This window comes from Carica papaya, chromosome 1 (assembly GCF_054855325.1).
Source record: "Carica papaya isolate Zhongbai chromosome 1, ASM5485532v1, whole genome shotgun sequence".
NCBI classification, from domain to species: Eukaryota; Viridiplantae; Streptophyta; class Magnoliopsida; order Brassicales; family Caricaceae; genus Carica; species Carica papaya.
The window spans coordinates 24,246,088-24,259,841 of NC_142309.1; the positions used below are offsets into that span (position 1 = coordinate 24,246,088).

Here is a 13,754-nt window from a genome sequence, read left to right on the forward strand (position 1 = left end):
GAGGGTCCCACTACAGAATTGATTATGTTAGACTAAGCTGCACGGATCTTCTGCCACGTGTCTAATATTTTGATCAGTCCCGTCAATGTCTTAAAATCAGAGATTACGTCCAACCTAAACAAGACCAGACCCTAATCATAGATTCCCTTGAAAAGCACTAACATTCTGAGTGACCACACAAATCAAGCCACGTGTCAATTTTCGCCAGCTGTGATGCCTTACCTAATTAACACGTCAAAAGTTCTGATCAAGACATCATCAACCTGTATGTTAATACTAAATTGATAAAATTAAAGAAAAAGTTAAACGACATAATATGGCAAATTGAATATATATATTTTTAATCATGTGGGTGTCATCTGAAGTTTTTGCAGGTCTTTCTCTTTTCCCCTTGTTTTAGTATATGGAATTCGAAGTAATCATCCTCAAAATACAAAAAAGAAGAATGAAGTGATAAACACCCAAATCCCTAGTATTTCATGTAATTTTAATTAGTAAATATTATTTGAACATGTACTAAATTCATTATTAATAAACTAATTAAAGTGATTTTTTTATCTTAAATAATTATTGACACTAAGACAAATTCTAAATTGAATTTAATGTTTAATGGAGTTCAAAGTGTTGTTGAGGCAGTTCCTATAAATCATCCGCACATGCATGCCATTCTCTCAACACACCTTGAGATCCACATTGTCCATTTTCCACATTTCATGCAGCTTTTTTGCATTTTTTATTTGACTTTTTCAGCCTTAATCTAACCCTCATCAAAATATTCAACCTTAACCCATTTTTATTAATATAAACATTTTGGTCCCGATATTTTAGTTTGATGGTGTTTAAGCCTTGTCTGGTTCCTGCATATTATTTTAATTTAATGTTCAAATACGAATTATCTAATAAGATTGAATTTAATGTTACTTAAAATTGTATAATTTGTCAATTTTCAGCTATTTCACTATCATATTAAATATAAATTGTTAAATAATAGATGGAATGTTAATTAGATGACATATAATTTGTACATTAATTAATAATTTATTAAAAAAAATAAATAGATAATATTATATTTCAGTCCTATATTATAATGCTAGCAAAAATGATCACAAAAAAATATGAACATACAAAAAGTGGTTTTTAAGAGATTGTTTTATTATTTATTTATAAAAGTTAATCACGAGTAGTATTTTTTAAAAAAATTATTCTATATTTAATTTTAACTATTGTTATTAATAAAAATACCATGTAATCATTAGTTGCCATATAATATATATTTAGATTGTTGCATCTAGTAATCAAGTGTGTATGACAGTTAAATATCATTTAATTATATAAATTAATTTTATTTATATGTGAAACTTTTTACTTATTTATTAAATTATTAATTTTAAAACTGTAAGAAATTCATCCTTTTAAATATTAAAGTAATAAAATTTTAAATATAAACATTATTTTTTACATAAAATATAAAAATATTTAATTTAGAAAATTTTAAAAATTTTAATTTATCTGTTTCAGTGAGATAATTGTTATATTTAATTAATATTATTGGTCAAACTCGGAAAAAACGTATTGAATTGTCTTCACACTTTTACTTAATTTAATTAATTAATACCAATTAAATATTAATTATTATTATTAACCAACTGAACTCTCAAAATTTAAAACTTTTTCTAAAAGAGAGTGGTACATGAAAATTAGGAAATCGTAACTTCCAAAAAAAAAAAAAAGAACACGTTTAGACTAGTCGGACCCACCAAAAGAGGATTAATATTATTTAAAATGTTTGGATTATTAATAATTAATAATCTTAATTTCTCTTTAAATCTAATCCCTCATTGTCGCTGCCGTTAAAAAACGGCGTTAAAAGACCGAGCGTCGTAACCAAAACTAAAACCAAAACCAAAACCAAAAATGGCGAAACAAGAAGAACCATGGAGAAACAGAAAACAAAATTAGCCGACCGCTTTTATCAAATTCTCGTAAAAGGCACACAGAACAAACCAAACTCACGACACGGAGCCGGAGTGTACGGATTCAGTGTGATTGCTCTCTGCGTAATGGCTGCAATGGCTTCATGATACCGCTGTTATTATCATTATCCTCTTACCGAGTTCCGTAGAGAAGAACTCAGCGAGTTGTGGACGGAGAGAGAAAGGAAAAAAAGAAAGAGAAGAAGGAGAAGAAGAAGACGAAGAAGATGAGGAGGAGGAGAGTGCTGGTATGGTGTAGGAGGATGCTAACATGCGCCATAGGTGCAATAGCTCTGGTGGCTCTGCTTTCCGTCCACGTACACATATTTCCTTCCTCGAAAGTTCCCAAATTACCCGATCTCTACAAGCTCCCAACAGTCGCCCAAGTTTGTGATCAATCTATTCCTTCCTTTCTTCTCTTATTTAGGGATTTTGTTTTCTGTTATCTTCCATTGCTCTAGTTTTATTTAGCCGCGACTGCTTTTTATAAATTTGGCGGATTTTGGTTGGTTTTGAACAGTGATTGCGCATTTTAATTTTGCTGTTTTGATTTTTATATTCAACTTTTCTTTGTTCTAGTGTAGAAATTGAAATACCTGGATTATTATTTTTTTCTCATATTTGGTAATTTTATAATTGTTGACTTTTAAATTCGAGATTACGTATCAAACTGTTATAAAAATTTCTTTCGTTGGTTGTTTCCTTTATTAAATTCTTTTCTTGCAGTTGTTCTAGAGATTAGGATTTATTTATAGCTATGTTTTTTTTATATATGTTTTTTTATAGCAAAATGAGATTAAGTACGACAGTTTGAGAACTGAGGGAAGCTGGACAAGAGAGCTGGACTCGCCTCATTTGTTGAAAGCTCCTATGGTTCCTACCAACAAGGTCTGTTTTTCTCCTGTTCTTGGGTCAATGTATTTTGCTTGGCTAAAGCTGTTTGGTTGATGAGAAAATGTAAGCTGAATCTGGTTTTCAAGAATCGAGAGAAACAAACTACAATAAAATTCTTCTCCCCACCCCACCACCCCCACCCTCCACACATAAGACTTGGCACTTTGACATCGAGCTTTGTTCATTCAGTTTTTGACTCTGAGCAAAATGAACTTATTTAAGAACTATCTAAAAGAGGCTTTAATACCATTTATTCAACTGCTGTTCTGTCTATATAGATATAGATATAGATATTTGTTGAGAAATTCACTATCAATACTTTTTTGTTTCCTTCTATGGCACCTTTTCTGATTGTTGATGTTAATGTAAGGTGAGGTATATAGAATGATAGTTTTTCCGTTATTTGGAATTCTGTAGCAAGATGACATCAAAACAAAGTATCAAGGTTTGAGCACGGAACAGAACTTGTTACAGGAACTGGCTCCCCCCCATTTATCAAAAGCTCCAGCTTCTTCTCGCAAGGTTTTGTATTCTTATAATGTCATTGTAGTTGAATTGCTTATAGAAAGCTGTTTGATTGTGAGGAAATTTAGGAGCCAGAAAAAGCACTATGATTTGAAGGAACTACAGGAACCTTTTAAAAGAGAAAATATCCTCTGAGTACATACTCTAATATTTTAGCTTTTCTACATATATATATATATATTTTGACTCTTTGCTAGAGTTTATTTTGGGGTCTGGGCAATAGTAGAGATTGGTTAATTTTTCTCTGACTCAATACATGTGAAGGCTTCTGGCTTGTGCCTCATGGACATAGATGTATTTATTAATACAAAAACAGTCATCTCTTCCATGTTTTCACTCTTTTAGATTTGACAGTTGGATGGTCCAAGTGTGAATGTGGATTTTACTAAGCTATGGAAGCCTCCTTCAAATCGTGATTTTGTCCCCTGTGTACAGCCTAGTTCGAACTATACTTGTGAGTAGGCTGTGGAATAATTTTCATTCTGCAGTTACTGCATCTTCTTACCATCAAAGTCACTGTTATTTGTGCAGCCCCTACAAAGTTGAGAGGTTACCTTCTGGTTCATACAAATGGTGGGCTCAACCAGATGCGTGCTGGGGTATATATATATTTTCCCTCATGATACTTATGCTTGCTGGTTCTGTTGCCTTTTCTACTTGATTCTTCTGTTCCGGAAATTAGAAGAGTATCTACTTTGATCAATTAGCAGTTGAAAATGACAAAAGCTAGAAAGATAGAACTTACAACCGCTTGCACCATCTTAGCTAATTGGATATGATGTTTTCATTCACTTCATAATACTTTAATGGTGATTGTCAGAGCATACTGAAGTAGAAAGGACAGAAAGTATTCCCCCTTTCTATTCCTCCCAGTTTTCTTTGGTTAATGTGCAGTAAATTCCATTTGTTTAAAGAAGGTACATCTAATATTTTTGTACTATGGTAGTGTTCCCTTGGCTGTGACTGTCTGATGGATAAAGCAGTCCAGTGGAAAAAAATAGATGCATTGTTGTCCAATAGAGGGAATGAAGCTAATCTTTTTTCTTGATGACTGATTTCTAGGTCCTTCAAGTTTCTACTTGATTTTCATTCTTTCTTGAGGTGTGTGATTGAACTTGGGAGTTAAGGAGAACTCCAATTCAGTTTAGTTACTCAAAGACTTGGTTACAGCAAATTTATAATTATAAGGATGAAGTAGAAATTAGTGTTACTTAAACAGGGGAAACATTGAAAAGTAATGTCAAAACTTCAGTAATTAATTATGGAAGTGCTTCTAAAGTTAATGGTTTTTCTCGCATCTTGCACGTTTCATGTTCAGTAGCTATTTGTTTGTACCTCTTCCTGCTCCTGCCCATCATGTCGGTGCAGGAACATCTTAAATCATTTGGATCACCAAAGAATATTTAAGTTAACTGCGGTGCTGTGCAATGTCAAAGGCATCAGCGATAGAGAATTAGAGCTATGCATATCTCTTTTCTTGGTCTATGAGTCTTTTGATGAAAAATGTTTTTCCACCGTTGTTTAGAGCACAGTATATTTTCATTCTTGAATTGCAGATATGTGATATGGTAGCTGTAGCCCGGATTATAAATGCCACCCTTGTAGTTCCTGAACTTGATAAACGATCATTTTGGCAAGACTCCAGGTAGCACTTCCTCCACCTTCGTAGTATCTCCTCTCTCACATTCTTCTTCACTTATGTAATGAGATTTTCTTTTTCTCTTTGTTTGCAGCAACTTTTCGGATGTTTTTGATGAAGATCACTTTATTAAAACTTTGGCTTTTGATGTTAAAGTCATAAAGAAGCTCCCAAAGGAAATTTCTTCAGCTACCAAAGTTGTTAAGCATTTTAAAAGTGGATCTGGTATGGATTACTATCAGGATGAGATTTTTAGCATGTGGGACGAATATCAAGTAAGTAAATACAAGTTTTTCTATAGTTTTGGTTGTCATTAGAATATTCTTTGTGCAGTTACCTTAATGTAGACATGCATTGGAATAGGTTATTCGAGCGGCCAAATCTGATTCTCGTCTAGCAAATAACAATTTACCTTCAGATATTCAAAAGCTACGTTGTCGTGCTTGCTATGAGGCCCTTCGGTTTTCTCCTCGAATTGAAGCAATGGGAAAAGTAAATAATAGAAATTTAACTGACTTCTGATTACTGCAATAGTTCTATCATCTTGTGGCTCATGCAACGTATGTCATTATGGTTTTCTGTATGATTGATATTGTAGTTGTTGGTGGAAAGGATGAGGTCTTATGGTCCTTACATCGCGTTACATTTAAGATTTGAGAAAGATATGCTTGCATTTAGTGGGTGCAATCATGATTTAACTCCCAGTGAGGCTGCTGAACTGAGGAAAATCAGGTGTGATATGTTCTGCTGTGTGCTTACTGATGATAAGAGAGATAATTGGTGTGCATAGTAATCATTTTAATGTCAGTTCTTTCCTTTCTTGAACTGCACATCTAATTTTTTTCTATCCAATTAATCTTGAATGTGCAGAGAAAATACTGCATATTGGAAAGTGAAGGACATTGATGGCAGAGAACAGAGATCCAAGGGTTATTGCCCCTTAACTCCCAAGGAAGTTGGAATATTTCTTACAGCTCTTGGATATCCATCTAGTACTCCTATATATATTGCTGCTGGCGAGATATATGGGGGTGATTCTCGCATGGCTGACCTGCGATCACGTTATCCAATGTTAATGAGCAAGGTATGAGTTTATCTTATAGCTTTCTTGATTTTCTGCACTTACCTGAACTTTTAGATCCACAGAAACTAATCTTGGACAATATTGCCTTGGTTGCTTCTGAAATAATGTGAATGTTGATCAGTTATCTCGTAAAAGTACTATGTCAAACCATGCTTCTTATGTTTTACATGCAATAGAATGGAAATATTAGAAACACCTTTTGAAAGAAAGAAATTCAATGTAGAACTCGTGTTTTTACTAAAAATAATTATTGCCTCCAGAGAAAAAGTCAGAAGTGGTGTTGCTTCACCTTGCATTTGATATCTTGATTGTATAACTGTGAAGGACAAGTTCTTTTTCTTTCATTTCAGTTCACAATGGCATTCAATTATAATTATGCAAGTAGTTATTTCTTTTTGTTTGATTTTTATTTTGATTTTGCAAGTTTAGGTGAACCGATCAGTTAATTCATATAAATGTTTCCTTCCTTGGTTGATGGCCTGTGTGCTTTAAGTTAATATTTTATGAGTACTTTGCAGGAGAAATTGGCTTCTGTTGAAGAGCTTGAGCCATTTATCAACCATGCATCTCAGATGGCTGCACTTGATTACATTGTGTCCGTTGAAAGTGATGTATTTATCCCGTCATATACTGGGAACATGGCAAGGGCAGTTGAAGGTCATCGTCGATTTCTAGGCCATAGGAAAACAGTATCTCCTGACAGGTAGAGCATTTTACATACTAAAGCATTTCCAGATATAAATGACTACTATCCTTAGACAAATGAAAATGTTCATGTATGTTACTCATCAGGAAAGCCCTTGTGCGATTGTTTGATAAGATCAAACGTGGAGCACTCAAAGAAGGCAAAAGACTATCAGATCGAATAATTGAAATCCACAAAAGCAGGTATGTTATTGTGAACGATCATTACCAATGAAATTCCACAAGGGACTTCTGATGATTTAGTTGCTGCATATTTTGAGGAGAATCATCCTTACCATATGCAGTTTTTTTATTGATATATTTCATCACCCATATGCTTTATGTGGCCCATCTTCACTCTTCATAGGATTTTGCTGGACAGATTAAGTATTCTCAGATACTCTTTAAACTTAGTTTTGCTTTTCTCATGCCAGAATATTTCTTCTGCCAACCTCCCTATGCTTGTAAAGGAGGACAATGAAATTTTATATGTTTGATGGCCTTGGTTTATATCTATAGCCTAAAGCAGTGGATCTCACTCTATTTTTTAAGGGCTTTTTTTTTTCTTATTCCTGGGTAAGACTATATATTTATGCATGCACAAGTCTCCGGTTGATGTAAATGGAAACTTAGAGGAAGTCATGCTCATTGGTTTTCATATCTCCAATTAACCAGAATTTTTTAGATAATTTTAGCTCCAACAATGTTAAAGTTACCTTAAGGTCAGAGCAAGTCCACTAACTTCCTTCACAAGAATGAAGTTAATTTATCACGAAGCCATATTCTAGTGGCAGAAGGGAAGTAAGTATTGACATGGCTGTCCAGAGGATGCACTGGAGATTTGATTCCTGACCTGATGAATTGGGTTTTTGGTCACTTCAATAAATTTACTTTTGTTTCTAACATTTTTCTGCAGGCAAGGATCGCCTCGGAGGAGAAAGGGCCCAGTTTCAGGAACAAAGGGCATGGAGAGATTCCGTTCAGAAGAACCATTTTATGAAAATCCTTTACCAGATTGTTTGTGTCGCAAGCAATTACTAAATCAAAATGCTTCGGTCGTGGTGAGGTAAAATGATATAACTGGGGAACAGATTTTCTTCAAAGAAAGATCTCCTATACATGGCTGTGGCACATCTTTCTCAACATTATTTATTGGAAGTTTAAGGGGCAGCTGCCACTTCAGGGACCAGAGACGCGGAATGTGTATATCCTGGTTTAGATAAACCGAGTTGGTATATAGCCAAGGACACTGGTTAGGTTCCATTAGTTTAGGAGCCTAGATAAACTGAGGCTAAGGAGACCTGCAATGTCAAGGCACAATTTCCTGGTGCTATGCAAACTTTGCACAGTTTCAAGAGAAAAGCTTTTGTGGGGAGGGGGGGACGGGGGGATTCATTATACCACAATGTACTACTTTCTTAAAAAATTAATATGTTTGTTCATTTATTTGTTTCATTCTTGATTATTCAATGCAATAACGGTGAAAGAATCATTTCATTTCTTTAATCCTCTCGTCTACCTCTCTTTTTCCTACTAATCTCTCTGGAGTGAGTTCATAAGCTTTTAGAGCTAAGCTTGTATATATTTGAGCAAGCTGTAATAATGCGTGTTTCAGCTGCATGAAACAATATTAGAATATAAAAATTGTTTCATGAGAATGAAATAATGTTGTGATAGAAAAGAACTGGGATTACATTGGAATATTTTGTCTGCAGCTGGAGTAGATATACAGTAGGCTATTTATATATATATATATATATGACTTCCCAGAGATGTTTTTGCTTTAGTTTTAATTTAAAGCTCAATTGATATCATAATTGTTCAAAAGCAATGTTATATTTAAAATGAACCCAGAAATTTTGTGAAAATTATTTTGAACTTCATATTTTATTTAACTGAAATATAAATTTTATTAGAAACCATAAAATAAACTTTACATAGATTTTCATATATAATTTAATCATAAATTTTATATTAATTTTTCATTTCATGTGAATTTTGCAAATTTTAAAATATATTTCTTTAATTTTAATAAATTTTAAAATTCATACACTTAATTTACATAAATATAAATTAATAGATCAAATTTACAAATTTATCGAATTTGTTCTACACATGCTAAAATGCTCCCACCCTTGTTTCTTTTATATAACTATATAATCGAACTTATAATGTGATGATTATTACAAATTTAAGTGTAAGTATATGATTATAGAGTCTTAATTATGTAATTAGCTACAGTATACTGCATTATCTATATTTTAGCCCAACTAGCCACGTGGCACTTAAAGAGTTACTAAATACACTGGATTTGAGACATTCGGGCTAAATCCGGACCCGTTTGTGTGCATGTAAACGGGTACCGGGTTAATCCAGCAGTGCGGATAAAGAAATGTCGAGAACACGGAGATAGGATATCTGAATATGACGAGCCAAAATGCACAAAAACTCCACAGTCCACACACGTAAGCCACATTGGCCCCCGTTTCACATCCTCTTCCTCCCTCCACATTTTATAAACAGAAAGAATCCGTTTAGAAATATTTGCTAGACAGAAACAGATTACAATGGAGTCCATTGGAGTTTCTTTTCTCTCAACAGTCCCTTCTTTGGTTCCCCCCGTTTCTGTCCGGACTCTACACTCTACCAGACACCCAGTTGTTTCAGTAAGTCTACTTGATTCGTCTCTTTCAACTTCCTCTCTCCCTCTCTCTCTCTCTCTGATTTTTGTTTTGCATTTTCTCGACATTGTGTCTGAGTTGATTTGATATTATTGATGTTTTACCCTTTTGTGCTTGTGATCAGGGTGCTATTCGTTGTCAAAAGATCGAAGCCGATGTTACTGGCGAGAACGGTTTCCATCGAAGGGATATTCTCAAATACTTTGGGGCTGCCATTGGTATGGTAAGAGCATTTCTGTTGATTTCTTTCTTATTAATGTACTATTAGTAATTTCATCTGTCTGTGTCGGCACTCTCATTTCATTTAGTTGGACTCATTATTAGGGAATTCAAATGTATATGATATTTAAAAAAGGGCAGAGCGCCTTGTTGCTTCCTTTTTCCTGATTATGAGCATGGGGGGATTACTTTCTTTTCCTCTAGTTATATCCTAGTGGTGTGGTGTCCTGGAGTTGTTGCTTCTCTGTGGCCTCTGGGTTCATTCCACTCCATCGTACCGGAAAAATAAAAGATTCCATGAATGGACAACGGATAATATTGGTAGATAGATGGAACTGAAGAATCGCTAAGAATAGGACGTTGGAGATAGAAATAGCCATTCAACAATAGGAGTCAGATTGCTGTTAGGCCACAAAGCTGGAACCATATGCTATTAGTACTTCTTTCTAGATGCAACTCTTTGAGAAATGTTTGACTTCATGAATTGGAATTATGTGATCATAAGTTTCTGCCAGTTATGATCTTTGCTTAGGAATTAATGAGCTCGGGCCCATTTACTGGGACTGCATTTGCTGCTGATTTGATACAACGCCGTCAGCGTTCTGAATTTCAATGTGAGTTTTATAAGTTTACTTTTCCATGCCTGAATTAACAATTTCTTGCTGATTTGATGATTCTATTTTTCTGTTTTTTTTTCTTTTTCTTAACAGCAAGTGTTAAGGAAACACTTTTTACGCTTATAAAGGTAAGTCTATTTTATCTTCTCATGAGTCCAAGTACCATAACGTGTAAATGTGTATATATGTATCTATTGTTTACCATCCTTTCAGTGTACACTGACCTTCGATCTTTTTCTGCATTAATTCAAGGGAAATCCTGATATTGTTCCATCAATACTAACTTTGGCATTGAATGATGCCATGACTTATGATAAGGTCAGATAGAAAACTTTTCCTTGTAAACATCAATATGGATGCTACAATTTTTTTTTTTTTAACTTTGTTATGGAAACAGAAAGTTCATTGATGAATTGCTGATAATTTTCTAGGCTACAAAATCTGGGGGCCCAAATGGATCAATACGGCTCAGGTATTTGCCACATTAATCATCATCTCAAATGAGCTAGTGTGAATTAGCTACAATCTAGATACCGTTTTGTTTTTCAATTTTCTGGCTTGTAGGTACCAGTTACTGGTTACCTGAGATTCCAATATGCTACATATATTTCCTAGAGAGAGTTAAGTAAGATCATAACAAAATAAATTCAAAGATATTCAGATTCTTGTGAATCGTGAATTGAACACGTTCCTTAAATAATCAACCTGGTTTTTGCAGGGAACAAGTTTGCTTCCGCAATCAATTTCAGGTTTTCAAAGCATGATTAATTTAGTCTTTTTGGAAACAAAATTTAAAAATTTCTTTTCCATCAATTTTCTTGCATGAAGCTCTGAGTTAAGCAGACCTGAGAATAAGGGGCTTTCTGCTGCTTTAAATTTATTAATGGAAGCGAAGAAAGAGATCGACTCATATTCTAGGGGTGGACCAATTTCCTTTGCAGATCTCATTCAATTTGCAGGTAAAATAACTAGCACAAGCAAAATTTGAATTATGCCATGTTTGTTATGGTCATCTAACACAGAGGTGTGTGAGATAGAGGTCTAGCAGGCCTGAATAGGTTTTGTTCATTCTATGTAGCACAAAGTGCTGTTAAGGACACGTTTCTTGCATCTGCAATTCGCAAATGTGGTGGGAATGAAGAAAAGGGGAGATTATTATACACTGCATATGGGTCAAATGGGCAGGTTCGTTTGTTAATGATTTGTGTCTTACAATAATTGTCATTCTTTACATGTTGGATTCATGCAGCAAAAGTAGGAGTTTATTTCTCAGTTTAGTGTACTTCATGGAACTCCTTCAGATTAGTTTGTGCCAATCAATCACCAATCCACCATAAGCAGATGTTGTTTTTCTTTTCCCACTGGGCGGTCCTAAGTTGGAGGTGTTCCCTAGCCGACCATAAACTATTCTTAGCCATTGCTAATTGCTATCTTGAAATGATCATGGTGACCTTACAGGCCCCTTTGATCCGTACAACCTTGTTTACAATTTCTGATGGTAGCTTTGCAGTTTCATTGTGGTCCAAGTAAAGGTTTTTGTACCCTCAAATGGGGCAGAATTATAGTTTGAGGGGCCTGAACATAATAGCAGAAGTAACAATGATCTTAATGAGGTGCTTCTAATGGAATATACATTGTCCATGTGCTCAATTCATCTTGTAATATTTAGTTGACTGGGATGATGATCAGGTTGTTCTTGCATATGAAGTTTGGCTTATGGGTGCGTTCCTTATTTGTTCATACAGTGGGGCCTATTTGATAAACAATTTGGAAGGAGTGATACACAGGAACCAGATCCAGAGGGAAGGGTTCCTCAGTGGGAGAAAGCAAGTGTACAGGAAATGAAAGACAAGTTCTTGGCAATTGGATTTGGTCCACGCCAGGTAAATTTGTCAAATATATATGCTTGTATTGAGATCTTGTAACCTCAAAAAATCGAAACAAGCATTCAAGATGGCTCATCATATTCAAATGAGTAAAGTCAGCAGTGTAAAGGACTTCCTGAGCAATTGTTACGCATATGCTGCTTAAAGATATTTGAGACAGAACACTATTCTATAATTGTATTGGTTTTTACTTTAAAACAGCACAGCCAAGTTATTAGAACGAGCTTAAGTTTTTATACTTAGGCAAGTACAGGTTATGCACAGTCCATTCGCTGCTACTGCAAGAAATAACAAGCGACAAATTTACTAACTGCCTAAGTTTATTTGCTGAAGTTGCTCGCTCATATTTATCCTCCAAATCTCCTTTGAATTGGTCTCTTATCCTGGTCATTTTTCTTTAAGGGATCTATTCTATGCTCTCATGTCCGCATCAGGTAACTGATTTCTCATGAAAGGCACTAATCAAATTCACATGTTCTATTCTTTTTTCCTTGTTGACCAGCTAGCTGTCATGTCCGCATTCTTGGGTCCTGATCAGGCTGCAACCGAGGCCCTACTGGCAACCGATCCAGATGTCTCTAAATGGGTTCAAAAATATCAGCGAAGCCGTGAAACAGTGTCCCAGACAGATTACGAGGTCAGTTCTATGACTGCTTTTATGCTACTGAAAGTAGAATGGTTTTTCCTTTTGGGTCCAGAGAACCATCTGGCTGAAGGTCTTTTGATCTTGATTACACAATGGAAGAAACTTTCCTCCTTTTACTCCTCTGAGTCTTCACCTAGGTGTGTACAGAATTTAAATCCAGCATTTAGTGCATAACTAGTTATTTTACGAACTACGTTAACTTACATCTAAAAGTAGGAAAAGAGTTTAATCTTGCTGGAGTCAATTGACAAGTTCAATCTCTCATTTGACAGTTTGAAATGAAGTTTTGATGCAGCTTCTTGCTAGATTTTTTTTTCTTTTGATGAATGCTTCTTGCTAGATCTTAGGTATCCTGATTTTCATCTTCATATGGAATGAAGCCAGGATTTATATCATTCACGATCTTGTAACTGGTTAATTTTCAGGTTGATCTAATTACTACTCTCACAAAATTAAGTTCCCTGGGACAAAAGATCAATTACGAGGCATACACATATCCAGTCCAAAAAGTGGATCTAAGCAAGCTAAAATTGTAGAGAAGCTGTATCTAATCAACCAGAGCTGCCACTTTGTGAATGTGGCAACAGTTTTGTCTTATGGGAGCTTCCATTTTCTTCAGGGATGGTCCAGCATATGGCTTTATATCTCAGTTGACATCTTGAGATCATCAAAGCGGAGCACTCAGGATATTAATCTTGTTTAAAGCAATGGTTCAATTCTACTTGGTTGTATTGACACTAGAAGTCTGAATTCTTGGACGTTGTAAGAGTGCAAGGGAATATTTTATTTGCAGTTGAATGAAACTGTATTAACTAATTTGCTCTTTCAATAGAGAAGAGAAAAACTCAATCAGTGAGAATTTTATGAAAAAATACATTTTTAGGATCAGATGATTGTTTCTTCATC

General features: G+C 34.7%; 2 protein-coding genes across 4 annotated transcripts; both read left to right on the forward strand.

The window, feature by feature from the left end:
• Window positions 1-1,890: 1,890 nt before the first annotated feature.
• LOC110816682 (O-fucosyltransferase family protein) lies at window positions 1,891-8,300 on the forward strand. The gene is made up of 13 exons (XM_022044973.2): window positions 1,891-2,359; window positions 2,760-2,861; window positions 3,285-3,389; window positions 3,747-3,846; window positions 3,924-3,991; window positions 4,949-5,037; window positions 5,126-5,306; window positions 5,395-5,523; window positions 5,630-5,763; window positions 5,902-6,115; window positions 6,634-6,818; window positions 6,908-7,003; window positions 7,716-8,300. Exons 1-13 carry the CDS (start codon window positions 2,201-2,203, stop codon window positions 7,867-7,869), a joined length of 1,716 nt encoding a protein of 571 aa, XP_021900665.1. The 5' UTR covers window positions 1,891-2,200; the 3' UTR covers window positions 7,870-8,300.
• A 918-nt stretch (window positions 8,301-9,218) lies between these two features.
• Window positions 9,219-13,736, forward strand: TL29 (ascorbate peroxidase 4). 3 transcript variants are annotated; one of them, XM_088221655.1, is made up of 11 exons: window positions 9,222-9,465; window positions 9,605-9,703; window positions 10,232-10,313; window positions 10,410-10,444; window positions 10,569-10,634; window positions 10,748-10,788; window positions 11,145-11,275; window positions 11,395-11,501; window positions 12,062-12,199; window positions 12,705-12,839; window positions 13,274-13,736. In XM_088221655.1, exons 1-11 carry the CDS (start codon window positions 9,367-9,369, stop codon window positions 13,382-13,384), a joined length of 1,044 nt encoding a protein of 347 aa, XP_088077781.1. In that variant the 5' UTR covers window positions 9,222-9,366; the 3' UTR covers window positions 13,385-13,736. The 3 variants fall into 3 exon arrangements, with proteins under 3 accessions (XP_088077782.1, XP_088077781.1, XP_088077783.1); XM_088221657.1 differs by having other exon boundaries at window positions 9,445-9,465; window positions 10,215-10,313; XM_088221656.1 differs by lacking the exon at window positions 12,062-12,199 and having other exon boundaries at window positions 9,219-9,465.
• Window positions 13,737-13,754: the final 18 nt, after the last annotated feature.

What these genes read in the sequence shown, in the direction of transcription:
- LOC110816682 (XM_022044973.2), top strand. Translation starts at nt 2,201, where the DNA reads ATGAGGAGGAGGAGAGTGCTGGTATGGTGTAGGAGGATGCTAACATGC. An exon ending in GAATTGAAGCAATGGGAAAA is followed by an intron (nt 5,524 to 5,629) that starts GTAAATAATAGA and finishes TTGATATTGTAG; the next exon opens with TTGTTGGTGGAAAGGATGAG. An exon ending in ATCCAATGTTAATGAGCAAG is followed by an intron (nt 6,116 to 6,633) that starts GTATGAGTTTAT and finishes AGTACTTTGCAG; the next exon opens with GAGAAATTGGCTTCTGTTGA.
- TL29 (XM_088221655.1), top strand. Translation starts at nt 9,367, where the DNA reads ATGGAGTCCATTGGAGTTTCTTTTCTCTCAACAGTCCCTTCTTTGGTT. An exon ending in TTGGGGCTGCCATTGGTATG is followed by an intron (nt 9,704 to 10,231) that starts GTAAGAGCATTT and finishes ATCTTTGCTTAG; the next exon opens with GAATTAATGAGCTCGGGCCC. An exon ending in AATGGATCAATACGGCTCAG is followed by an intron (nt 10,789 to 11,144) that starts GTATTTGCCACA and finishes TCTTGCATGAAG; the next exon opens with CTCTGAGTTAAGCAGACCTG.